A 26,862-nucleotide genomic window follows, 5' to 3' on the forward strand; every position below is an offset into this window, starting at 1 on the left:
CCCATTGTCATTGAAAGTGACCTACAATTGTGCTGATACACCATTCTGGATGTCAACATACTGTACAAGGTAAAGAGGAAGCATTTCCTGAAGTATCTGATGCATTTGACTTGGTGACTCTGAGACATGCACTAACCTTCTTCCCCATGATAAGGTTAACAGGATGTAGGCTAAAGGGTAGGCAATGTGGTGTGTCATGGAAACAGCCAAGGAAGATACATGGGAGCGCTTTTGAAGAGATGCAATTCAAAGTTATATGTGAAAAGGTGTAGCATAATATATATAAAGACTAGGCATAGGCTACTGCATGAATGACTGTATGTAGGCATTAAGAAAGAAAGCACACAAAAAAACATTGCTTTTTTCCCCGATGTAGCCCAAGGACTTAAATGTAACAATCAACTTCACATGAATAAAATTGACATGGTTAAAATCCTGATTTTCCTTTTTCAAGGAATAAAATCTTATTTTTGACAATAGAAACTACACACAATTTTAATGAACAGGTAAGAATTCAACGGCCAACGCAAGGCGTGGAGAGAAATTAGGTTAGGCCTATTTTGTTGGACATGGAAATCCACCAATCGTTGTCCAAGCAGGTGAAACGTCGAACGGAAGTATCCACTGACACGCGGAAGCAATCTGTCGGAGCAAGCACCACTGACAGGAGAGGGAAGATTTCGCGAACCGGTTCCATGCATCAGTAGCAAGTGCATACTAAGAAGCTGTATGCAACGCTAATTGAGCCAATAATTGGTTGCATTTAAATAGCGGGAACTCATATGCACGTAACGTTTTGAATTGTACTATGGAGTCCATACTAGAGCTCGTGAAACCAGCACTGTTTTGGCTAGGTGCTTTAACTGCGGCCTGGTTCTCTGTCTGCTCCGTATACCGACTCTTAAACGGCCTGAAGATATGGATATTGGGTAATGGAAAGCTGGTTTCACCCGCTAAACTTGGAAAATGGGCAGGTCAGTATAATCGCACATAACGATGCAAACAAGAATGTGCAAGCTAACGTTTTCCTGCTTAAACTGGCAACCATGCAGATAGCATTGCTTCAGTAGTAAGCCGGGTAAATCCGGGATAACACTCAAATGTGCTAACTGCCTTGCTAACTAGGAATAAGGTCTTCTGAAGATCTTTGTTAATAATTCCAGACACGTTTTTGTCTTGTTCTCACTGTAGATAGCTTGCCAGAATCGCTGCAAGGCTGCTTATCTAATGCGAATACACAGGAATGTGTAGCCCATCAACTTAATCTGATTCAATTGTCCTTTCTAGGGTGTGATTTCCAGATAGCTTCCTGAATAAAGGAAGGACTTGGCCAAATTGTTCAACTGTTCACACACAGTGTGCACACTGTAGGTCTGTCCGGTGTGTCCTAGTTTTCATTTCACGTAACGTTTCTTATCCCTTATATGCTTAATGCAATTTAATGTAGGCCTAGCAATACTAACCAGGCGAGCATGATTCTTATCATTAGTGAGACATAATTCAAACTAGAAAGTGGTGACACTCCCATAAGAGACCGTGGGAAAAGATGGCAGCTTCTGTTCCAGTTTCTAGGTTATGGAGACATTTTTGGAACTGGAAATGGCCAATCACTTGGTCAGTAGCCAATGAGTTGCTAAATGCCCTCCAGCATCCAGAAATACACACCACCCTCCTGTGATACAGCCATTCAGCACAGGTTTTTTGAAACTATTGATGGCGTGATCGAGTGTTGCAATTCTTTCTGACTCTGGGCCTGCCCAAGTAGAGGAAGTAGGTGAAATGTTGTTCAAAGGCCACTCATCAAGGTACCTGTAATCAAAGATCAGAATGAATATGGTAGATTCTCTCCTATTAATTGCACTATCAAATAGAATAAATGTAGGATTCCTAACTATTTCATGCAAACGTTGTAATGTCAGGACATGATCCAGTATCTTCAACAAGTTTTATTATTGAGTCAAAATAGGGTCTTTAATATTGAGAGCTTGTGAAAAGATGTTCATGTGTAATAAAGTTTTGCAGTTGTACAAAAGGAGTTCTGCATGTGCAAAGACGTTTCGTACATGTAGAAATATTTTGTAGGCCTATGTGTGAAAAAAATATGTACCTGTAGAAATATTATGTACTTGTGTGAAAGAAATGTGTATCTGTAAAAATATGTTGTACACGTGGGGAAAAAATATGTACCTGCACAAATACTTTGTACGTGTGTGAATCTCCTAAGCTACGCGATGCTTTCCTGCGCAACACTGAAAGTACGCGCTTGTGAAACTGATTTACAATGCATACGGACTTTTGACCAAAGATTCTAGAACAGAGCGAATCTTTGCTTTTGACCCTAATTTTACTGCCTTTCAAAAGAGCCAATCGCTTACTGCTTACTGCCAACCAATCAGCGTTTCCCACCGACCACCCAGATTTTGGTGCTAAACAGATTGGCTTCATATCAAAGAGTATACTCAAAGCCATTTCCGAAAGGGTGATTCAGTTTATGATTATAACACAGTAATACTGTACACACATTTATGTTTATCTGCTACTATTATTTGATATGAGAATACGTTTATTTTATCACCCTTTGCAAGCCTATAATAGCCTAGTGGACAGCAAAAAGACGAATCAAATGAATGTGTTAATGGGACATCCACAGCTAGGAGATTATAGTGAGATTTAACCGTAGTAATGCCCTTCCAGGACTGTTGGTTTATTGTTTGGAATACAACAATATCCCATTTTCTTACATAGGTACATTTTGTTTTGTTTTCTTTGTGTTTCGGGAGTATTTCAACCACAACTGCACGGTTATCTCGTCAGTTTATAAAACACAGCAGCGGTTGCTATAGCAACCATAGACTGAACAGGACGGTAGACTACCAAGCAAGCAAGCGCTTAGGAAAAGTCTATGGCAAGATCTGAATGTAAATGGATAAACCCGTTCAAGCGTTTTCTTTATTTCCTATTTCTTTCAATTCTTTAACTTAAGACATGTAAGAATTAAGCCTACTTATTCGCTGGGCAACGTACAAACGGACGAGTTACATTAGCCCTAGCACCATAGATATATATACTGACAATATATCTATGCCCTAGCACTATGAGCTACGATAAATGTCAGCTAGGAGGATGGCAGCTACACTTATCATTTCATGTTCTGATATGATATTCTTAACTGTTTGACTATGTTACAACTGATAAAAGCATGACAAATAAAGTAACCAAATCGCTTTGCAGTATTTTAGTCCAGAAATACTTATCGGTAGTAATGTTACGACCTATCTGCCCTTGCTGTTACCACCGGTTTTAATTCTAGATCTGTGGTTTAGCGGCAAAATCTGGGTGGTCGGTGGGGAAGGCTGATTGGTTGGCAGTAAGCAATGTGTTGATTGGCTCTTCAGAAAGGCAGTAAAATTAGGGTCAAAAGTCCGTACGCATTCTATATCAGTTTCACAAGCTCGAACTTTCTGTGTTGTGCAGGAAAGCTTAGCGTAGCGTCGCGTAGGAGATTCACACACATACAAAGTATTTGTGCAGGTACATATTTTTTACACACGTGTACAAAATATTTTTACAGATCCGCATTTCCCCCCCATATATGTACAAAACATTTCTACAAATACACATTTCTTTCACACAAGTACATCATATTTCTACAGGTACACATTTTATCACACATGTACAAAATATTTCTACAGGTACGAAATGTCTTTGCACACACAGAACTCCTTTTGCACAGCTGCAAAACTTTATTACACATGTGAACATCTTTACACAAGCTCTCAATATTAAAGACCCTATTTTGACTCCATACTTGATGGCAAAACTCTGGAGTTAGCTTGATTATACTGTATGATTTCTGGCCTACAGGTGCCCAATCCTGTTCTTTCAGTATAATTCTATTCTTTCAGTATGATTATATTCTATCATTAACACGTGCTCCCTGCTGCTTTGGTTGAGCTTCATTATTATTATGTTATTCTATGTCCAAGGCCATACATTTAAGGATGAGGTGAAACATTTGTTTTAGTTTATTATCTGTATGTTTGGGTTTGTCCTCCTCTCCTCTGCTGTCAGTTCACAATGACACTGGAATGGTGAAGGACAGTTTAGCTAACACCAAAAATTTCAACATCAACACCCTTTCACCTGTGCATGCTTGTGCAGAGTGCAGAATGCTGTGCATGCTTGTTCTTCAAAAACTGGAAAAAAGTAGCTTTATAGAATAGCTAATATATCATGTTACATGCTATTAAGTACCTTCAAGAGAATTATTATTTCTTTGATATGAGGTTTGGTCACAGAGAAAATATTTAAGCACATCTCCCAGTGCTGCTTCACTTCCCCTAAGGATAGGGCTCAACTGCATGAATGAGTACCTGCTGGAGCAGCCCAGTGGTGCGTGAATCCCAGGAAGTACGCTCTTGGTGGGCATCACTGAGATATATTAGATTTGGAGAGCGCCTACTCCCACCGGATGAATGGGTTCCTGGGAGCTCTGCTATGACGCAGGAAGTTGCAGAAGTGCGGGTTGACTTGGTTGACATTTCACTAAGGATGACTGGTGCTGAGGTACAGAATACACTGATCTTGGTAGAGCAGTTTTGGACTACTATGTTATGAATTAGGCAGTGGCATGTGAGCAAAATATATGTTCTATGCTAGCAAGAATGAGATGTTATCACAAGTTCATCTTGAATAAATAATTTGTGTATTTCAGATAATTTTTGAACATGCATCATCTTAACCTAGTCCTGGGCAATAGTTTATACTCTTAGTTTTATGGACATTATGCGTAGAATGTATATTGGCATTGACAAAGAAAGAAATACTTTGGTTAGCATGCTAGCTAGCATTCTGTGGTGCCAACTTGGCTGTTTGTAGTTTTCTTAGGACAAGTCTGTTGGGTGTTCCATAGAAAGGTACTCCCCATAGAGGAGTGCTACTTCAGGTTGCTTCTTCATGAAAGGAAAAGATTTGGTAAACTAATGAATATAAGGTGAAAACAACGTGTTTTTTCCTCATGTAGACATCTTGAATGCCTGGACAATTGACTTATGTCAATGGCAAACCACCATGGTTCAAGATGCTTGTGGTCACCACTAGAGATGCACCGATATGGAATTTTAGGGCCGATAACGATAACCGATATGTATTGGTTTGTTGTGGCCAATATGATAACAGATAATATTACTCTTGAAAAAAAAAATGTGAAAAGTGATTTGGGGAAAGCATTTAATAAGCGTAATTTTACCTACCACCAAATGATGGACAGAACTCATATTAGTCCTCAATAGTATGGCAGTCAACAACATAACAGTAGCCTAGCCCTACAGTATGTGTGGCTCTTTTAAGTGAACCTGACGTCAGTAAATTGCGAGTGAGTGGCTAGAGAGTTTGAATCGTTTTCATTTAGGACTAAACGCTCATAAACGGCTCAGCTTGGAATAAGCTACAGTATAGCGACCAAATCAGAGTTTGTGAGGGAAACTTAGGTTTAGTTTCAACTGCGGGTAACTGAATAAAGCTGCAACTCCTCATACTGTATCTTATGTCCGTCTACTCTGTTGCACAACCTGCTGCAGCAGAAATGAAAGGCGAAGCCCTGAAGGTTTTAATAACATATTATGATGACATGTCTGGAACTGAAGCACGAATGGTTAGCATATTTCTAGGTAATAATACAAAACCCAAGCTAAAGTAATGCAAATATAATACTAAAACACAACTTAGAACTAGGCCTACTTATGTACTCGTCCCACTAACGAGTTTGTTTATTTGTTTCCCCGACCAGCGCGGTAAAGTTAGCGGACCGATAATAATATTTTAATTTTTTCACTTATCAGCTAATAATATATCGGCCGCCGATATATCGTGCATCCCTAATATATACTTCTGCTGCAACGGATTGCATGTATTTCCAAGCATTTGTCTATAGGGAAAGTATCTTTGTGAATGGGTGCTTTTGTCACACCATGGCCAAAGTAGGCTCCTTGTTATGGCTTCCCTGGGCGGCAAGCTTGTGATTGGATGGTGGTTTTCTGTGCGTTCTCTGTGAATGGAGTCATCTTGTGATGGGCACCCTCCGAGACACGTGCTGCTGCTCTTCATTTTACATACAGTACCTCCTCCCACTGAGCCCTCCGCTCAGCATCATGCCTCGCTCACCATGCCATGCCCTCCCCTCCCCCATTATGCATGCGTGCTCGTTCACTTCCCCACACACACACACACACACACACACACAAGAAAAGTTATGTCATGCAGCATCCTTCTGCAAACCCAAAAACCTCTTCTGGTTCATTCAATATGTAGATTTTGGATTGCAGTTACCCATACCAATCACATGTTAAATCCTATGAATGCCTGTACCACCACAACCAAAACTGTTATATTATTAAACCAGTGGGTTAATAATAGAGCATAAGTTATGGTGTTGACAAGGATGTTGAGCCTCAATCTGTGCATGCTGATTTTTGCAGCTTAGGCTTTTTCCTGAATGTAGCTTGGTCATCAGAAGCACTAAGAGGGATTCTCTAGGTGTAATGGAAGCTTAAGAATGGCTCATTAATGCGTTTTTATGAATTAATGTACACTGGAGCAATGCACAGAGACATTCATGCCCCCATCCTCTTCGCTCAAATCCAGCCTCGGGGATACTAAATACATCTATGGACTATTTTTAGAGGAGCCAATTTTGAAGCCTCCCCCTTTTATTGCACGTAGCCCTGATGTGCAGCATATAAAGCCATCGCGCAGCATGTGGCAGCCCATACTATTTAGAGAGGCATGTTTCTGAGCAGGGACCCAGGAGGCCCTTTGAAGTCTCTGCTGCAGCATCCAATGGAGTGGGAGGATCCCAGTGCCTGGGTAGAGCTGGATGCGTAGTTGCATAACTCTGCATACACAGGGAGATGACAACCACCCCAGCCCCACCCCACCCCCCAACTACCACCACCATCACTCCATACCATTCACTTTTTGAAAAAATTTTAGCCTCTGAATGAATCGCTTTGACATGTCTTGCAAATCTAAAAATAGAAGGTGCCATGAATATTAGCCATTGGGACCCAATGAGGAGGCTGCGCCTGTGGAATTGTGAATGTCCCATTCATGCGCACGCAGAGGACATGTGCCTCAGGAGCCACGGCAACACTAAATGGCTTTTGGCGCTGCTCGGGCAGGCAGGCAGGCCTCTGCTCACACAATGTGCAGATGCACACATAGCCTCAGAGTGCTGCACTGTACCCTGGAAGGAAGAGTGGAGTGATGGTGTGTGTGTGTGTTGCGTGTGTGTGCACGAGTGCAAGAGATGCCGGGGGCTGCTGAGAGTAGCATCTCGTTGGTATTCAAGTGCTGCGGCTGTTCCAGACAAGGCTGCAGTGGCTGCGTGGTATTTTTAATCTTCAGTTCTTTTTTTAGCCTGTGGAATATTTAGCAGCAGCAGCAGCAGCAGCAGCAGCAGCAGCAGTGGCAGCAGTATTTGCATCCGTGTGCAGTGTGAGAGGGTGTCTTTTGTTTTATAAAATCACATTTCTAATTTCAATCCTCTCGCCTGCATCAGCTTGCATAGTAATCAACTCTCTTTGTCTCATTTTATTTTAAGAAAAATTTTGTTGCGATTGACCATATTTACTGTTGTGTGTCATTTGCCGTTAATATTGTGAGGATTATGAATGGCTTATGCTTGTGCCAAGGCTACAACCACATTCACAGACCTTGCTGGATATACGTATCTCCTTTGGGATCAGCAGCAGTCCCTTATAGCTTTAATCGTGATGTAGGTCTTTACCTCTTGCTTTGTGTCTTTCCTTATGTTTTACTACACATTATTTTGACAGTAGAGAGCATCAGAAAAAAGGCAGGGGCATGTATAGAGTGAAGTCCATCCAGGACTAGAGATATTAGCCACAGATCCTTTGTGTCTGGAGCAGCCTTTTATGAATGGAGTACTTTACGGCATGCTTTAATGAGATTAAGACAACTTTAATCACATTGACTTTGATGCTACTGGGGCCTGTGTTGGAGCCAACAACCTCCAGTGTCAATTGTGCCATGTTTTCAAGGAAATGTTCTTGCTCCTTGATAATAAAGCTTTTTCATCAGTATTGATGATATGGCTGATAATTAAGACATTATAATGGAAACGTAGCATCAGATGCCATTCACCTGTGAGATGAGAAGAATAAACTGCACAAACCTTGTCAGATCCTTTTCAATTCAGGAGAAAACCTTTATTTGCTTTACTACTGGTCTCGACAAATACGGCAAATGTACAAAAATGGTGCGTCTCCAAAAGAATGTGCCTTTGTGCTGCGCACCCATTGACATTTGTGTGTGGCAGTCCATTTTAGAGATGCCTGACTGCATGAATCTCCCGTGCCTCCTCATGCTCTCTGTTTGCCGCTTGCCTTTCACTTGCTTCTTTCTATTTTTAGCTGCCCCTAGGATCTGTCCTCACTCTCCCCTCCCTTCTTGTCTTATTGTTCGTCATCCACCCCTCCCTCTCCGCCTGCCTGCATGCCTGCCTCCCTCCATCCTCTCCTCGTCTCCTCTCGTCTCCTCTCTTCTCCTCTCCTCTCCTTTCCTCTCCTTAGCTCTCTCTTTTGTATTTCCAATGGAAGCTGGCTGCACATATTAATGTTTAATCAGCCAAGGGTTTTCTGACACTGAAGATGCAAAGGTTAAGGCTGGGGATGAGAGGGCTGTCCTTGGGGCTGTCCTGGGCTGAGGAGAGAGAGAGAGAGAGACAGACATGTCCTCAGTGAATGCATCATTTTTTTGTGTCTTCTATTTTTTTGTTGTTGGTGTCTCCTGTTGCTGAAAATGCATACAGTTCGCTCTAGGCTGCCTGCCTTTTTTGCTTCCCTCCACATGCTATTTTTAGCCGAGGAGCTGAAAGAGAGGCAATGTACCGAGCGGCTAAAAATAGCATCGCTACATTGGTAAAGCAAGACAGGCAAAGAGAGAAATGCAGAAGAACACGCCCTACCCTGCTATGGCCCTTTGTCATTTCTGCAGCTCCCGGCCGCTATGGCAAAGCATTCTGACCGCAGTTGTAATATTCAATGTGCCATTCATTCATTTTCATTGATAAGTTCTCCTTACACAACAGGCATGAAATGAAAGGTCATGAAATGAAAGGCTAGGAGCCTCTATCCTGTTCTAGCACAATATAATGCCTCCTGCATCCCCTGTTCTCTCTCCCATTAGTTGTAACTGGAGCCACAGATGGGATCGGGAAGGCCTATGCGGAGGAGGTAAGATTCCCGGGGTTCCTTTTTTTTTTTTTTTTTTTTTTTTTTTTTTTTTTTTTTTTTTTTTTTTTTTTTTTCTTTCTTTCTTTCTTTTTTTTTTGATGGAAATCACGATGAGTCATCAGCGGAGAGGTTTTTACCCAGAGGACTGGGGAGGCCTCTCAGTGCCTCGGTGCATTCACAGGCATCTAGCGGAGGGCTGCGTGTCCACTGCAAGACCCCACGTCAATTCAGGACTACTAGCGCATTCACCGCAGCTCAGTCAGAAGGATTTATTTGGAGATTTTCAAAAATATGTTGAAGAAAATAGACTGTGCAGGAATTCAGTCAGTAGAGGTGGTAGAGAAGAGAAGCAAAATATGAGTCAATCTCTGTGGTTCTAAAGGAAGAGCAGATTGTTTTAGAGGTATGGTTTGAAAGCTAGATTTATCTTGGTATTTAACAGTCTGCAAATTTGTCATGTTCTTGATGTAATATGAAAAAAAAAAAATCTTGTTTTACAAATAAAGTTGCCATGTGATTATCTCCATATTTCCATGTCAGTGCGCTAGGAAGTGTATTTGGTGTTGATTGTTTGTGTTTTTTTTTTTTCTCTCAGCTCGCACGGCGAGGCTTTGCTATTGTGCTGGTCAGCCGCTCACAGGAGAAGCTGGATGACGTCTCCAAAGCCATCGGTGGGTACTCGTCACACTCTGTACAACACACACACACACACACACACACACACCCCTCCATGGTGAGCTCAGTTTAAGGACCTCTGTAGGTAAATGCAGAGGATGTTGAATGTTTACACCTACGTTAGAAAGAGCAGTTCTTTGTAAACAGGTGAGGGCTTTTGGTGTGTTTTTTTTCTGTATTCAGTAAGACACTCTGTTGTTTTGGTTAAGCACAGATGCGGCCTTAGTCAATTTTGTAGAGGTGATTTATATGAATGGGGAGTGTGGTTGGCTGTTCGGGTGAGGCTGTCTCTGTTCTTCAAATGTGTGTGTGTGTGTGTGTGTGTGTGTGTGTGTGTGTGTGTGTGAGAGAGAGAGAGAGAGTGAGATGGAATGGGTATGTGTCTCTGCTGAATGAATGTCAGTCAGGCCGATGTTAATGAGCACCGAGGGTATTTTTAGTGGCCGGCACTCTGCCAGCCGAGTTGCCTGGCTGCTGCGACAGAGCGGGGCTGCGCAGATGGAGGCGAACTCGGGGAGCATGTGACGTGACGTGACGCCAGGGAGGGGAGGTGGGAGAGGGACGCCAGGGTGCTCAGGAGCGAAGCGACTCCCAACTCTCCACTCAGGAGCGCTGGCACACCCCTCCAGCCAGATGTGGGCATGCTGGTTAAAATGGTCACGAGCTCTGGCTCTGGCACAGGACTGTTTGCATTATGCAGTGTGGCCTTAACTGGGGCATTTGATCAAGCGCCCTTGATCAAGGTACACATGGTTTTATCGCTGGCATTGGTACAATTTGAACCATTGCAACAGCAACACCATGTTGCGTGATCGTTTTTTATAAAGACTTACATTTAATTTAATCACTAATAATAATTCTTTGTTGTATTGTATTCTTTATTTTAGTTATTTCTGTCATCTTTGCTGTAGTGAATATGGTTTAATGGTTTATCAGATAGGATTTATACAATTTAAGGATAATTTAGTTTTTAATTCCCCCTCTTTCTGTTGGACTAATGTGGTGTTCAGGTGAGCTAGAGACAAAGGCTATTTTGCCGAGGGTTGTTAAAACGCTCAAATATATTTCTCAGTGAAGGGAATGTGGGTAGGGCTGAGGGGAAATTGTGAATGGCACACAGTGCCAGCAAATGGTCTCACTCTGTCTCTCTCTCTTTTTCTCTCTCCCTCTCTCACACACACTCACACACACACAAACTCTCTGACTGTTTCTCACATGCACTCACATCCACTTTGCTTCCTCTAGCAGCTCATAGCCACACACGCCCTACTCTCTCCCTCTCTTACACACACACTTTCTCTTTCGTGTTCACTGATGGAGAAGCAGATTTGGGCAGCGTGACTGCTGCTTTGACTCAGTGCTGCTAAAATAAGGACAAGGCTGTGTCAAACGTGTTTGAAGACCTCTACCCACTACAGTACGAAGCAGTGCCTTTAAAAACGTCTGTTCAATTTTGATCGAATAACTCTATGAATGCAAAAGGCATGGGTCATTCACAGTAACCTGTTGAAAAATGTCACTCTATGTATTTGTTACCCACAATGGTTACCCACATTGGTGATCAGGGTTTCTCTCGCTTTCTTTACTGTGCTTCTCCATCACTCAAAACTAAAATATATACTGCATACTATGCTACATAAACATTACATAGTGTAAGGTTCAACACAATGCCAACTAGATTTCTCCCTGGAGTGGCCTAATGTGTATTTTTATGCACTAACTTGATTCCACATTTTTTTAGAAAGTAAATATGGTGTTGAGACCAAAACCATCGCTGCGGACTTTGGGTCTACTGACATCTATCCAAAGATTGAGAATGGACTGGCTGGACTAGAGATTGGGGTTTTAGGTAAGTGGCGTTTTACACGTCCATACTGTTAACACACTGTACGAAGGCGGAGTAGCTGGGGTTGGTGTTGGGTGATTCCATTGCAGGGAGCCTCCTTTTTTCAAAGACACTGCTGCCACCTTGTGGCTGAAATTGATGCTTGAGAGTTGATTATTTCATCAGGCCGTTTTGTTTGAATCTGAATTGTGGGGCTACTTTAATTCAATGTTATCATATAGCATATATTATATTAAATGAAAATACACAGCATCTTCTCTTTGCCAATATCTCAGAATTCATGTCTGCATTCTCCCTGGGTTATAGATGCTAAATGTATTTTAGGTTTGGTTGGAGTTCACGCTTGTCCCCACTAAATACATGGGCTGTGCGATGAGCGGCCAACCCAACTCATTTACCAACGCAGGCCACTCATAAGTCCATTCTGGGTCCAGAGCTCCTCTACAAGCGAGCCAGTGTCAGACCCTCATCTACCATTGGCATGTGTGTCTAGTATAGAATGTATTGCCTATGTTTACATTGCCAATGGTTAATTTGTTTGGCGCTATATGATGGCTGTTGCACTCCATACAAAGACACACTCTTTTATACTTACCTGCTTTCTGGTTAAATGCTAGCCAGAAAATTTGATCATAGTCTTCTCTCCATAGTAAACAATGTTGGAATTTCCTACTCTTACCCGGAGTTCTTCCTCAACGTCCCCAATTTGGACCAAGTAAGTATATCAAGACAGGATGTGTGTGCCACATTGAACAAGTTTATTATTACTGTTGTCTGGTCATAACTCAGACAGCATTGTTAATCCGTTGACATGACATTATGCCTATTTTTCTCCCTTTTTGCAGTTTATCGACACAATGATTAATGTCAACATCACCTCTGTCTGTCAGGTTTGTTCTTTTAGAATAATTGTGTTCTTGCTATTGAATGTGAAGTTTACCTCTCCAACAACAATAGACCAAAAATGAGACATTCAAACGTCACATGCAGGTCTATTTGTTGGAATAAGCCCCGCCATTGCCATTATAATATTTCTGTTTTATTAGTTGTTGTTGTTATCACTTGTTTCACCTTACTGGTGTTGTTTAAAGCTTCACAAACACAATTGGCCACATTCATCATTGTTACTGAACAGTGGTATGAATCACATAATGTTATTCTTTAAATTAAATGGCATCACCTGTATGTTATGAACCTGATTTAGTGACACTGGTGTGATATGTTGATGCATATTATACTGAATCTTTCAAAAATGTAATTACTAAGATTAGATGCCACTCTATATTGGCAGAAAAAAGAAAGGAATAATGGGGGACCAGGTTCAATGAAATGAAGATGCATGCTGTAGGCACAACCAAAACTGGGGCATGGGGAGAGGTCACCCGTGCACAGTGCCCTAAGCACACACAACAGAAACAAAAATGTGGTCCAACCCAAAGCTGAAAGCAAAGATATGTCTTGAGTGTCCACGGTAGAGGAACATGACCATGTCAAGGCCACATGCCCAGTAGCCTATACCATAGGTTACCCTGTACCGGCCTCCCCATAATATGTCGTGTCTAATAGGTTAACTCAAAAGGAAACACAAGAAACAAACATTGTGCCTTCATGACAGAAGCAGCTAGAGTAGCCACCCTGCCCCACACCAGCATGGCTGCCCAGAGATCCATATTAGAGACCCTGAGTGACCATAGCTCTAGATCCAGCACACAGTCCACCTACCAAACCATACGGCGTCTGCTGCACTCGTTGAGTGTGTTCTCAAATCAGTGCCCACTGAAAAGTATAATGCACATCTAATAACTTTTAAGTATTTTTATTTTTTTGGTAAATCATGTAAGTGTTTAAAAATGATATTAAGTGCTGTCTTTAAAGCAGCGCATTGTGTGTTGTCTTTAAAGCAGCGCTTTAAGACCTTGCAAAACACCACCCAAAGCCTTGTAAGCACCGCTAGAAGCTTGTTGGCTAGCTGACATGGGCTAACTGATGTCTTTTGGTGATATAGCCAACAATGTCATGCTGTGAAAGGTATTCTTTCATTTTCGCAGTATGTTCCTACCATGAGCACTGAACTGCAAAGTGCATATCCTGGATGGCTGGTGGGAACGACACATGTTCTTCTGTCCTTTTACATGACTACACATTATCAATTTAAAAATTATACCAAAATTAGTTGTAATATTAAGGCATACTTCAAAAAGTTGTTGCATAATTCTAATTATTAAACCTATTACAATTATTGGAATTGTTATTAACTCTGCTATTGAGCGTTGCATGTGTTGGATATAAAACGTTTTGGTTGTGTTCCACACGCTGAACATATTTAGCTTACTTTGTTAGAGGAAAGCAGAAAAAATATATATTTTAAGAAGCTGCAATCATTTTCCTTATTAATTGTTGCAGCCCTATATTTATATATGATGGTTGCAGCCCTATATTTATATATGATATATAAATATATATACAAATATATATGATCTATATATTTGTGCATGTAGCACTTGAGGACAGCAATTTTTCTTCTCGATTTCAAAACTTGTTCAGCTGTTCCCAGTAGGGGGAGTGCTGTATGCGTTGGAAAGTATGGTGAGGCAGGCATTGGCTCTCCCTTACAATTCTGCACTCTGCCCCTGTACTCATCTACCCCACATAGATTTCAATCAGGCATGTTGTCACGTGGTCAGTTCACAACATGGACCAGCTACATGATCATTAGTCGAAGGACAGTTAGAAGTTACAAGTCGTCCCTTTATTAGAGACCTTATGAGCAAAACAATGTCAGTGAATTTCAGTAATTAAAAGGAAATCCTTCATCAATTGATGCAAACTATATGTGTCTGCCATTTTTGTTTACTATCAATAACAGTCCCAAGAAGATGTACACGTTATGTACACATGATGCTGATATTACAGATTTATATAAATCTATAAACAGATCTAATTCACAATCTATCTTAATCCTGTACATCACTTGACCTGACTTATTGTCTCTGTCTTGCTTTCTAGATGACCCGGATTGTTCTGCCCTTGATGGTAGACAGGTGAGTTACCCATTTATCTAATCCACCCCATATTGCCACAACATCCTATTTCCTTAATATGTGTATTGTGTAGTTCTCAAGCTTGAGGTTGCTAATGGCATGTTTCACTTGAGTATAAATGTTCCATAGAAGAGCACAAGGGGGTGTATGTGTGTGACAGAGCTCTTCTGGAGTGTTTGGATTTCTTTTCAGTAGAATCTCAAACTGGAAACCAAAACCGATGATGGAGCTCTCAGTTTCTGTAGGTCAGTAGGCAGTTCCTGGCTGGGTAATGGATCTCAAAAAATATTGGAATCATTCCTTTGAGATCCTGATCCATGTTGAGATGATTACTCACGTCTGAGGAAGGGCTTGCCCCGAAATGTCACATAATTAAATATTTGCTTGGGAGCTGTTGGATGTGCGGACTTTATTGCTATTGAGACGATTGCATCACAGTTTCTGCAGATTTGTCAACTGCACGTTCATGCTGTGAGTCACCTATTCCATCAAACCCCAAATAAAAGCTGTTGGATTCAGATCTGGAGACTGGGTTTGAGATGACTTTTGATTTTTGACATGATGCATTTGTTACCTTACTGGTTCCATCAGAGGATGGGCGAGTTGTGGCCACAAAGGGATGCACACGGTCAGCAACACTACTCAAATACACTCTTAAAATGAATGTGCTGAAAACAACACAACTTGTGTTGTTTTTGACACATCTATATATCCAGAAAAGGACAACACAGTATGTGCTGTTTCCAACACATTCGTTTAAAGAGTGTAGGCTGTGGCATTCAAGCAGTGATCGAATGGAATTAAAAGGCCGAAAGTGTGCCAAGAAAACTTTCTCCAGACCAATCACTACCGCCACCAGCCTGGCCTGTTGACACAAGGCAGGCTTGGTCCATGGATTCATGCTATTTGCGCCAAATGACCCAACTGTCTGTGTGACTCAGCAAAAATGGAGATCCATCTGACCAGGCTGTGTGTTTCTAGTCTTTGAGTGTCCAGTTTTGGTGAGCCTGTGCCTACTGCAGCCTCAGATCAGCTCTCTGATCTTGGCTGACAGAAGTGGAACCTGATGTGGTCTCCTGTTGTGGGAGCCCAGCGGCCTCACGTTTTGATGTGTTGTGCATTCTGAGATGTTTTTCTGCTCCTCATAGTTGTACAGACTGGGCATCTGAGGTACTGTAGCCTTTTTGGCATGTCCAACCAGTCTGGGCATTCTCTCATCAGAAGCAAGGCATTGATTTCTCTCTCCTCAACAAGGCTTTTCTGTCATCAGAACTGCCGCTCGCTGGACTTTTTTCCCCCCACACTATTCTGAGTACATGGTAGAGACTTTTGTGTTAGACTTCCAGCGGCATCAGCAGTTCTACTTTGTACAGAAATGAACAGCTCTTCGGGTACAACAATCATGCCACGGTTAAAGTCACTAAGATGACACCCCCCTCCCCCATTCTGACATTCTGATGGTTGATGTGACAACAAAACAGCCAGTCCAAATGGGTGTGGGGTATTTTAAAACATGTCTGAGGATTAACAATTATGTGTTCCCAAATGTAATTGTCTTACAGCAGAAAAAGCACCACAAAAGTACACTGTCCAGAACCCACAAGGGTATGGCCATCTCCACAAATGATTTGCTGCCAGGCTCTCACCACTTACTGTGTTTGAACACTCTTGATTTTAGCTGTGATGTTTGATGATCCTGAAAATAAAATAACATGTCACAGCAAGCCATGGCAAGCAATGTTTGTCTAGATCAGTATAGCCTATCCAATACACATGGCCATTCTGAAGAATTTATTTAGGCCTAGCATTTAAAAATATGTGATATCCATTCGTTTGGAAATGCAACTTCATAGCTATATACTGAAACAAAAAAACATCTTACATTCTCTGTTGAAATGTTAGTTTCATCAGACATTCTGGTACTTGCTTCAGTGTGACTTGTGTGAGATGGAGAGGTCAGCTCCATTTTCTGAGATGGAAACCTGTTTTTCTTAGTAGACCACTGTTCATAGTATACATTTAGTGATCTCAAGTATTAACTGCAACCGCATGTTGGGTTTGTCAGGTAGCTATGGCATTCAAACTGTAGGCTCGTGTGACTCCTTTCTTTTTTAATTAGGCTGCATTGTCTGAATAGAAACAACAAGAAAGACATTTCTTTGTGTTTATATCATGTAGCTTCTAACTTCTGTTTACTGCTGACTACATGTAATTTAAGTTGGATAAATTAAACCACTTCCTTCCATATCTTTAGGTATATGGAGTCTAACCTTTTGAAATACCCATAACTTGGCCTTGCTTTGTTGCTAGGCATAATGCACCACTCTCCCTATGAAGATTACATGATTCTTTTTGCCAGATACAGAACATACTGTAATTCAGAACAGGGACGTGGTGGCTTGTGACTGGCACATGTAAATATTACGAGGAAGATGTTGCTATATATACTAAATTCAAGACATTTCAAGACATCCCTCTTGGAGACAGTATGATACTTTTGCACTTCTGCCAAACAAAGCACCCCCTACCCCTTCCCCAGACTGAAATATGTACTGCTTCACACACATTACTATACAGTGGCTGTACAATAGTGTAAGACATGATTGGTCCAAGCGAAAGTTAAAGAAGCACTATGCAGGTCTGGTTATTCCTTCACTGTTTCTGGGTTTTCACCGGATTTGGGCTCGCATTTTTCACTACACAGCTCCCCCTGCAGCTTCGGTAGCATGTTACTGCTACGCTAAACCCCCACTAGCTAGCCAGCTAGCCATCAAGAAACCAAGCTAAACACATACAGGGCTCACAATAAAACAGTCGAGCAAACCCATTGTTCAAGAGACTATCAAACCACATTACAAAGACGAAGTTCACCCAAGGGTAGGCTACTTACAATTTCAGCAGCAACAAAGCCAAGTCGGCGTCCGTTTTGCAGTCTTCGAAACTACAATCGGAGTCACATCCGGATTTACTCGGACCGGGTTCAGAAAGTTGCATATTCGTTTTTTCCGCGGAGAAGTGATGGGGGGAGACGAAGCACCCACCAAACGACCCAGAAAGTGTCAACCTGCATAATTAAGGACATTTTTGCTAAAGTTGTTGCATAGTGCTTCCTTAACAGGATGAGAATTCACATTATGGGCCACACCAAGGTCACCGCCAGATTTCACAGTTGCCTTGACGAGCTTCCAAGGCCATAGGTTTGATAAAGGCCTGTAATTCAACAAGGTGCCTCTACAGACACATTTGGTCCTGTTTTCTAAGCCAATCTTACTGGCATTCAAAACTGCAAAAAGGCAAAACTTTCAAGAGGACATTTTAGAGCCATTTTTACATGCAGATAACCTCTAATGTGAGTTTTGGCTTTTTTCCAGGTCGAAAGGGGTGATTTTAAATATCTCATCTGCCAGTGGCATGTACCCTGTCCCACTTCTCACCATCTACTCTGCTACCAAGGTACATGTGCACAAAAGACTAATGTGTGGGACTGATTTGCCTTTGATGCTTTTGATTAGGTTGTTATTATTGTGTGTGTGCATGTGCATAATTTGTCATGGTGGAGTACAGTGTGTTTTGTGTCTTGTGCTAATATAATTTCAGTATGAATACAAACTAGATGTACCGCAGAGGGGTACAAAATATGACCGCCATCCAGTGCTGCACATTATGTCCACAAATATAAATCACTCCCTACCCACATTTCGGGGGTGGGGGGGTGCGACGGATCAAAACGAAAATCAATGGATCCGTGTCATTCTTGTGGGTCTACATCCCCACTAAGTTTCGTGCAGCCCGGTCTTTCAGTGTCCTGGGAATCGTTGACAAAAAATTACTGAAGGAAAAAAAAAATCCGGAAGAAAGAAACTCTATGAAAGAAATCCTATGACCGTCACTTTGCTTGCACAGCGGTCATAGTAATTTTTTATACAACACAACAACACATTGCATTTACGTAGTGCTTTTCAAGGCACCCAAAGTGCTTTACAGTGAAGGGGGGAACCTCACCAACCACCACCTATTTGTCTATACACTAATTTGTTTGATTTATTATGACCGTCGCTCTGGCGAATATAGGTTTAGTCAGAGTTGGCTGACATGTTCAAAACTACACGAAATTTGAAGAGTAGGAACATGGTGCTACCTAGTTAAAAATGAAAAGGCAAAAATGAGGCATTGTAATGGCAGGTATCTTTGGCTGACGTTTTCAGAACTGCACAAAATTTGACGTTTTAAGATCACTATGACAGCCTCTGAATGCATGCTGAGTTTCGTGGAATTCCGTTCATGGGGGGCCATACAATAAATTATGTGGACATTTAGTGACTGTACACCAGTAGGCCTGTAGATGGTGGAGTTGAGCAAAGAGTTGCACACAAACACACGCACATAACCACACACACACACACACACATAAAGACACATGCACGCACGCACGCAACACACAGACACCACACACACACACACACACACACACACCATGACCCCCACACACACTCACAAGCGAACACACACACACAGAGAAGCGCACATGTACACAAAAGCACACACACACATGCACACACTCATTTACCTGCAAGAGTAGAGAATGGAGTAGGAGATGGAGACAAATTGACGAGTGATTTATTTTTTGCAGAGATAATGTGCAGGACTGGGTGGCGGTCATATTTTGTACCGTTTTGCAGTACATCTAGTTATTAAACTAACATCTGTAGACAAACATGTTAGATCAATGGTTCAATCGAGATTTAACAATTTAGACTCATTTCGAGGATTAGGCCTTCTTTTTTCTCCCCACACAATTGAAATGCCTTCTTAACTATTTCATGCTGTAACTACTCCTGTTATGTCTACTAAAGCTAACATGCTTACCAACTAGAACTAGTCTGTTCGGCCTCCCATAAGAGGCTGTGAGTTTGATGACAGAAAAGGGTGCGATCACAGGCATAAGCCCACACGGTCAGAAATGATGTTTTTAATAACTAAAGTCCCATCCAGTCATCCAGACTAATTTTCAATTTGTGGAGACATGGAAGTACAGAGCCACACAGTGTCAACCCAAAGCAAACGGCTCACTCCGCATGACTGCACTAGGCTTCCATCACCTTAGTTACCCATGATGTGTGGAGATGCAGTTGATTGATGTGTGGAAATCTCCTCTGCGATGCCTCCTGTCTCTCTTAGGCCTTTGTGGATTTCTTCTCTCGTGGGCTTGAAGCTGAGTACAGGAAGAAAGGCATCATCATTCAGGTGAGATCAATGCAGGCCTCCTCTCTGTGCCCTTATAGACCAGACCCACAGCAGAATGACCTTGAACATACTGTACGCTGCATCTTTCATGCGTTGAGTAATGCACTGGCTCCACCTCACATTATCTTGTAGCCATATGTTATGCTATAGTCTCTCTTCCCTTCAAGGAAGATTTACGTAAAGTTGCGTCTTAGACTATATGGATACTCTTAAAATGGTACAGGCCCTCAACAATGGGTATACTGCAGTCTCTATAAACACAGAAATGGGTGTAATTTAGCTCAGTGAAAGTGGGGGAGTGTATCCCCGAGGTTTGGCTGAACAAATTTAATCAGCATGTACAGACAAATAATTAATCAGAGTGAGTATAAAAAAACCAGTGTTACAATAATAATGAATTTCAAAGAAATTTGAGTGTCAATCTGTTAGACGGAGGAACTGCCAGTGCTTTGTCCTGTCCATCTCGCCACGAATTCAAATAGATTGACGTACAATTAAGAGGGAGTATATCTAACCATTACACCAGGGGTGGGCAAACTGCGGCCCGCGGGCCGAATCCGGCCCCCAAGCACATTCATCCGGCCCGCCGAGCATTTCATTTGGTTATCAGGCTGCTCGCTATTTTTTTTTCCTGCGATAGACACGACGTTGGTTAGCTTTACTGCAAACTGCTTTTCACTCTCCTTAGAGAACGTTTACAATGTCAGTGTCAAAACATCATGTTGAATAGAGATAACATCATGTTAAATTAAGTTAACTCTTAGTTATCTCCTTCGCAGCAGATCTAACGTGAACATTATGCGATCCATTTAATTGGGAACGCTTAATTGGGACGTTCCCACTACTGACCATTTAAAAACTGTGAGAGGGCCCAGCCGTAGGTACAGCACTAGCCATAGTGGAGCAGGCAGAAGATCAGAAATAAACGTGAATTAAAGCGACTGTCTTAAAGCGACAGTGCACAATTTATACATTTGTTAAACAGCATACAATTAACAGTATTTTTAAGCAATTAATATTTTAAAAGAAATACTTTTTGTACTAAATTATAGGCTATAAAAAATGTATTTTTTTTTTATGTATGTGTGTGTCGTTGGGGGGGCAACTTTCAAAACCCAATGTTGCCCTTGAGCCAAAAAGTTTGCCCATCCCTGCATTACACCATTAAACAATCCTTATTGTAAAAAAAAACAATTATTTTCGTGCTCATAACATGTCATGTGAAACTGTTTTATCTTTGTCATCCTTGTTCTGCCTGATATGTAGGATTGAGTTGTGCGCATGTGCCATCTTAGTACAGCTAACGTTAGTTTCTGCTTGGTGCCTTGGCTTCCTTCCAGAGTGTGCTGCCATTCTTTGTGGCGACCAAGTTGAGTAAGATCAGGAGAGCGACTCTGGACAAGCCCACTCCGGAGCACTACGTGGCTGCCGCGCTCAACACTGTGGGCCTGGAGAGTCAAACCAACGGCTACCTGCCCCACGCCATCATGGTGAGTCAATCGCTGTCAAAGTTAACTCCTCGGAAGAAGAGACTGTATGTGTTTGTTCCTGTGTGTGTCTGTGTGCATGCATGTATGTGTGCCTGTGTGTGTTCGTGTGTGTGTGTGTGCGTGTGTGTGTCAGAGAAGTCGGATGAGGAAACACAGTGTATTAATGCGAAATGAACAATTATCCTGGGACAAAGTGTAACTTTGCGTCAGCTCTGTTTACACCTGTATGGCTGCTGGGAATTGTTAGCCCGTGGCCTGCGCTGTGTTGACGTGAGGTTTTGTCCCCCCTTTCTCTCGCCCCAGGGCTGGGTGACCACCGCGCTGCTCCCTGCCAGACTGCTCAACCAGCACATCATGGGCTTGCATCTGTCCCAGCGCGCACGCTACCTCAAAAAGCAGAAGCAGGGCTAGAGCCCACACAGGCTGGACAAGACGAGGGAGGGGAGCGCACTGGACACCCAGTGGTGAAGAGGCTGACCATAAAAAGCCATCAGCATCACCTCCACGTTTCCTCCTCTGCTCTAGAGGGACCAAGAACAGGCGTGTCCATATCAGTCTTAATATTAGGGGCTCAAATGAGGTTTGTGTGAAAGTGGAATTGAAAGGATGAGGTTTTTTTTTTTTTTGTTTTTTTTTTTTTTTTTTTGTCATGAAGTTTGTATCAGCACTTAACTAACTTACTTTTTTTTTTAAAGAAATTACTACTGATTGAAGAATTAATGCTTTACAGCCAGTCCTTTTTGCTATAGAGAAAGGACAGTTGGTTGCCTGCATCACTCACTGTATCAAAAACATGCGTATTCCAATTTAACAAGAAAAAACAAATTACTTCTTGACACACGAGGAAAAAAAGACAATGTCAGAAACCTCACATGTTTATAACATACTGTCCATTTAACTTGTGATGGGTTTTTTGTTTCATAAATGTGAACTAACTTTTTTTCTTCAGCTTTCAACATAGACAAACTTTTTTTGTTTTATTTCAATGTGAAGATGTGAAGTTCAGTGTTCAACTCATATCCATGGAAACAGTGTAAAACATGCCATCTGTCTTTGAAGTACATTGCAAAGCAAGAATGTTTCCCCCGCCAGCATATTCTGGGATTTTGGTCATATACATTTCTGTGTTTCTAGTTTTAGATGCTGTGATGTTAGGGCCTCCGTCTTTGAATGTGTAAATTCTCTCCAGTCAGGTTGCATAATGCACTCTCCTGCTGGGATATGCAGGGCATCTTATCACCACATGGTGTTATCAGTCACACTTTTAATGGATTGTTCTCAGAGACATGCACTTCTCTTAGTTCGCACTACATCTGTTTGAAAGAGATGCTGGTGAATCTCACTGAAATTGGAGTCTTTTATATTTGTCCTGTCCGTTAAAATATGATTGTTGTTTTTCCAAGTGTTGAGGAACTGCAGGCATTTGTAACATAATAGCAACAATTTTCCCTGTGAATAGTTGACAGATACCCACTCATTCCAAAATTGTGTACTGGAAACATTGTAATGACCAAAAATTTGTCACAATGGATGACCTTTATTAAGGGGCTCCCTTGAGCAGCATTATGAAATTGGCTTGAAACTGATTTTTGAGTTTCATCTGTATGATGCTTCTTTACTGTATCAGTTAACCCCCAGTGGTGATTAAAGTGCTTTGAAAGTTATGTCTGTTTTCATGTGCTATTTATTGGTTGTGTCTAAATTTAATATGCATGCAAATGTAAATGCAAATATTGTTATTGTTATGCAGTACAGTCACATAATGGATTGCTGACATCAGGTAAACAATGCACTTGACTCTGAGGAAATGACTGAAATGTTGTTGACCTCTGTGGAACAGCTGCTTCATAAGATGATCTAGTATGTGGCCTTGGCTGGTTCATTGTGTGCATTGTGACAAGAGAATAATGCAGTGCACACCAACCCAAATCGCTGTTGCTGGTTTTTCATGAAGGACTGCCTGCATTCTTTTGCCCATCACCCTGAGGGCCCAAGGTCCCGGAGATGGAGGGGACCCTTAAGGCTGCTCCCAGACTGAAATATTTAAAACGCTATATATTGAAAGTTCTGCCAAAGGGTTTTTTTCCCCTCCACTGTTACAGCTCCAAGGGCACCATCCCACTGGTGGAGATGATTCAAGCACAGTCCCCACAAGAGGTTGCTGCTCTCTGAGATTTTCATATCATGGGTTTTGCATACATGAATATGACCACAGCTTCTTGATTAATACAGAAGACTGCTCTATACTCAACATTTGTGTTATGGCTAAGCAGCCTATTGCACTATTACACCATTCTGTGCTGATCATTTTCTTTCATGACAGTCTCATCCTTTTAAATAATGCAGACCTATTTTTTTATTTCAAGGACAATTCTATGACCTTTCCTCTCCTGTTGTCCTTGTGCATCTGCCAGTGAAGGCTTGCCCATACTAAGGGATTATCACGACAAGGCGAGTGGCAGCAATTGTTAGAGCTGCTCGAACGTGCTGCTCTGGCAGATTATTGTATGTTCCTGTAGCTAAGGTTGGCTACAAAAATGCAACCTTGGTGTCCTCGGGTGAAAAGGGTTGCAGTTAGACATGGAAATGGAAGATGTCCATGATCCACTCTGGTCATACGGCATTAAGCTGCACAACACGTTTTCTAATGGCTGCCACAAATCCCACTGGCCTGTGGCAATCTTGACCCCTAAACAACTGGAAGTGCACAATGTGTCCCAGTGTGATCATTCTATCCGTAGCATCAAATGTTCATTTTGTCTACTTATTGACATGATTAATTTTTTTCATACTTTATGTAACATGGCAACATATGGGTGAAATGAACCTTAAGTGGCATCAGTATACCCACCAATACAATAAAACGTTAGTACAAAACCTGAATCATCCACTTTGTATTCTGTGCACAAAAGTGGTTTTGACATTTTTTGTCATTCCATAGCACCAGTGAAAAGTCACTATGTTATCTAATGGGTATTGCTTGTTGTTGTGTGTTGGGATTTGAAGTAGTCATGTACTGGCCCAGCCCCATTCCTGTGGTTTGCAGACTTGGTCAGACCCTTGTGAGAAATTTGGAATTAGTCTGTCATAGTTGATCATTCTGTTGACAGGAAAACAAACCAGGGGAAAGTGATGGCTAAACCTTTAAGCATTGGCTATGTGAGGCTGCCAGGCTCTCTGGTCACTGGGGTCTGCCTCTGAGTGTGTGCGCTGTACATCCACTTACGCACCTCATCCCTGTCAGCTGGCCATAAAGAGACGCTATTTGATATCCATGGTCCTTGAGAGGAAGGGTCTAGAGAGCTTCCTCATTGAGAATCTAGAACGCCACCTCCTGGCCCTCCCAACACGTCACATATCCACCAGTAACATGCGCCATCCTCTACTCCCTCGGCTTCAAGTGTTTCTTCTGTTGCTGGCACCGACTCAAAGAATCCTGCTCCGCAACCAGACTGTCCCAGGGAGACAGCAGAATTGCTGCGTGTGCACTTCCCGCGTAATTGGCATATGGATACCCTGCAGGGAGCTTATCGGAGCCAAGTGTACACAAATACTTTAGTCACCTCACTTTAAAGCACCGCCTTAGACTTGTTCATAGATTTTCCTGGCTACATATTTCATTATTGAAACACAGCGCCGTTTCATCTCACCTGACCTGGGGTCAGTGTTTGGTGATCTGTCCATTAGAGTAGACTGTACAGTACTGACAATGAGAGATCCTCCTTGTTTGCATTGTTGCCAAGACACACTTAATGTGTTGCCTTTTATCACATTAGATGAGGGTTTCCGTAATTCGTCCCCCCTCATCTTTTCCGAGCCGTCCTCTCTCTCTACTGTTACTCCGTGAGAGGCTTGCCTCCCCCCTGCAGCCAGGGGCCATCTGCACCCTGCCTCCAAAATAGGACTGAAGCTACAGCTCACCCACAAATGGCCCCAGGTTGTTTGAGCAAGAGTGCATGTTTGCATATGTGTGGGCGGGAGATACTAGCTGCTCTTGTTTTTTTGGTTGTTGTTTTGTAAGAATGAGCGGCATCACTCTCTCATTATCTTCTCAAGTAGCCCTCTGATGTGTTTCTTCTCATTGTTCCAGCTTGTCAGTGTTTTCTAATCCAGCTCGATAGTTTCTGTGGTTGCCAAGAAAGCTCCACCGGCACATCCCCTTGCTCTTTGCTCGCTCAGTGCATGTCTATTTCTGGGCCTCGATTCCGGAGGATGAGAATGGAAGCCGGAACTGTGACAGCGCGCCGAGAGGAGGGGCCTGCCAATGGCAGTGCGTCTGAGTGGGAAGCTGAGGCCTATATAAACCCCGGCTGGTGTAGGGCACCACGGAAAAAAGCACCGGCTGCTCCTGAGAAACAAGTGTGACTCGTGTGAAGAAACGGAAGAGAGAGGGCAGCCACCAGAGAACTGCAAAAAAAAAAGCAAAGAAAAGTCTACCGTGCTGAAGAGAGAGCAGCTGCGAGTGCCAGAGCACATTGTGGTGGGAGGATCAGACACGGTGAGGACAGCACTAGGACCTCAGAGACCACCTCCTCATTGCTACTGCTAATCTTCTGGGAGAGGAGAGTAACGGGGGTTTCGCCACCTCCAGTCCCGCTGAGATCCTTGAAATCTGGGTTAAGAACTCTTTTCAGGATCTCATTTATGGTCAGATGGAGACGACTAGGTTAAACGCACTGCCTGCTCGCCTCACAGCTCTGGCCGTGGAGGAATTCCCCCAGCGCCCGCACGCGGCCAAGGCCTCTAATTGGCACCAGGAGATGCAGTTCACCTGTGCCGGCATACCTGAGGAGGAGGAGGGGGTTTCCAACTTGGAGGAGGAGAGAGCGCGGCGCTCCTTCCAACAGAGCCTGGAAACCCTGTGCAGGGGAGCCCAGTGGCGCCACTGGCAAGAGTGGCAGTCCGGTGCCCGCACACCTACGCAGGTCAGCCTGGACTCCAGCGACTCGGACTGCGTTTAGCGGGGGGCTGCCATATGGGCTGCGCCACCCGTGCACCTGCTTCAAACGCGGAGCCAGACTTTCAGGGCGGGAGTCCTGCTCTGCCATTCTGGATGTAGAGAGGTTCCTCTGCCTGTGCTGAAACACTGACATTGAACCCTATTTTTGAGAGAGAAAATGTTATGCAGTGTTAGTATATTTTTGATGTGATGATTTATATCTTGCCAAATGCTGAATGTAGCATGTTGCATTTGCTAACAATACTGTTTGCAGTTTTTGGCATGCAAACTGCTGAAGGATTTTTTTAAACAATGCCTTTTGTCCTCTTGTGTTTGAAATAAAATCCAAAGCAAACAAAAAGCTCTGTGTTCA

General features: G+C 42.5%; 1 protein-coding gene across 1 annotated transcript; it reads left to right on the plus strand.

Annotated features, from left to right (window-relative positions):
• Positions 1-650: 650 nt before the first annotated feature.
• On the plus strand, positions 651-23,214 carry hsd17b12b (hydroxysteroid (17-beta) dehydrogenase 12b). Its single transcript, XM_048263348.1, has 11 exons — positions 651-974; positions 9,208-9,254; positions 9,850-9,925; positions 11,671-11,778; positions 12,426-12,490; positions 12,621-12,665; positions 14,782-14,816; positions 18,188-18,269; positions 19,995-20,060; positions 21,401-21,550; positions 21,854-23,214. Exons 1-11 carry the CDS (start codon positions 809-811, stop codon positions 21,959-21,961), a joined length of 948 nt encoding a protein of 315 aa, XP_048119305.1. The 5' UTR covers positions 651-808; the 3' UTR covers positions 21,962-23,214.
• The last annotated feature ends 3,648 nt before the right edge of the window (positions 23,215-26,862 follow it).

The sequence above is a fragment of the Alosa alosa genome, chromosome 14 (genome assembly GCF_017589495.1).
Source record: "Alosa alosa isolate M-15738 ecotype Scorff River chromosome 14, AALO_Geno_1.1, whole genome shotgun sequence".
Lineage (NCBI taxonomy): Eukaryota > Metazoa > Chordata > Actinopteri > Clupeiformes > Clupeidae > Alosa > Alosa alosa.

Coding starts and splice junctions, on each gene's coding strand:
- hsd17b12b (XM_048263348.1), top strand. CDS start 809: ATGGAGTCCATACTAGAGCTCGTGAAACCAGCACTGTTTTGGCTAGGT. Junction 12,666..14,781: donor ACATCACCTCTGTCTGTCAG/GTTTGTTCTTTT, acceptor CTTGCTTTCTAG/ATGACCCGGATTGTTCTGCC. Junction 14,817..18,187: donor CTGCCCTTGATGGTAGACAG/GTGAGTTACCCA, acceptor GCTTTTTTCCAG/GTCGAAAGGGGTGATTTTAA.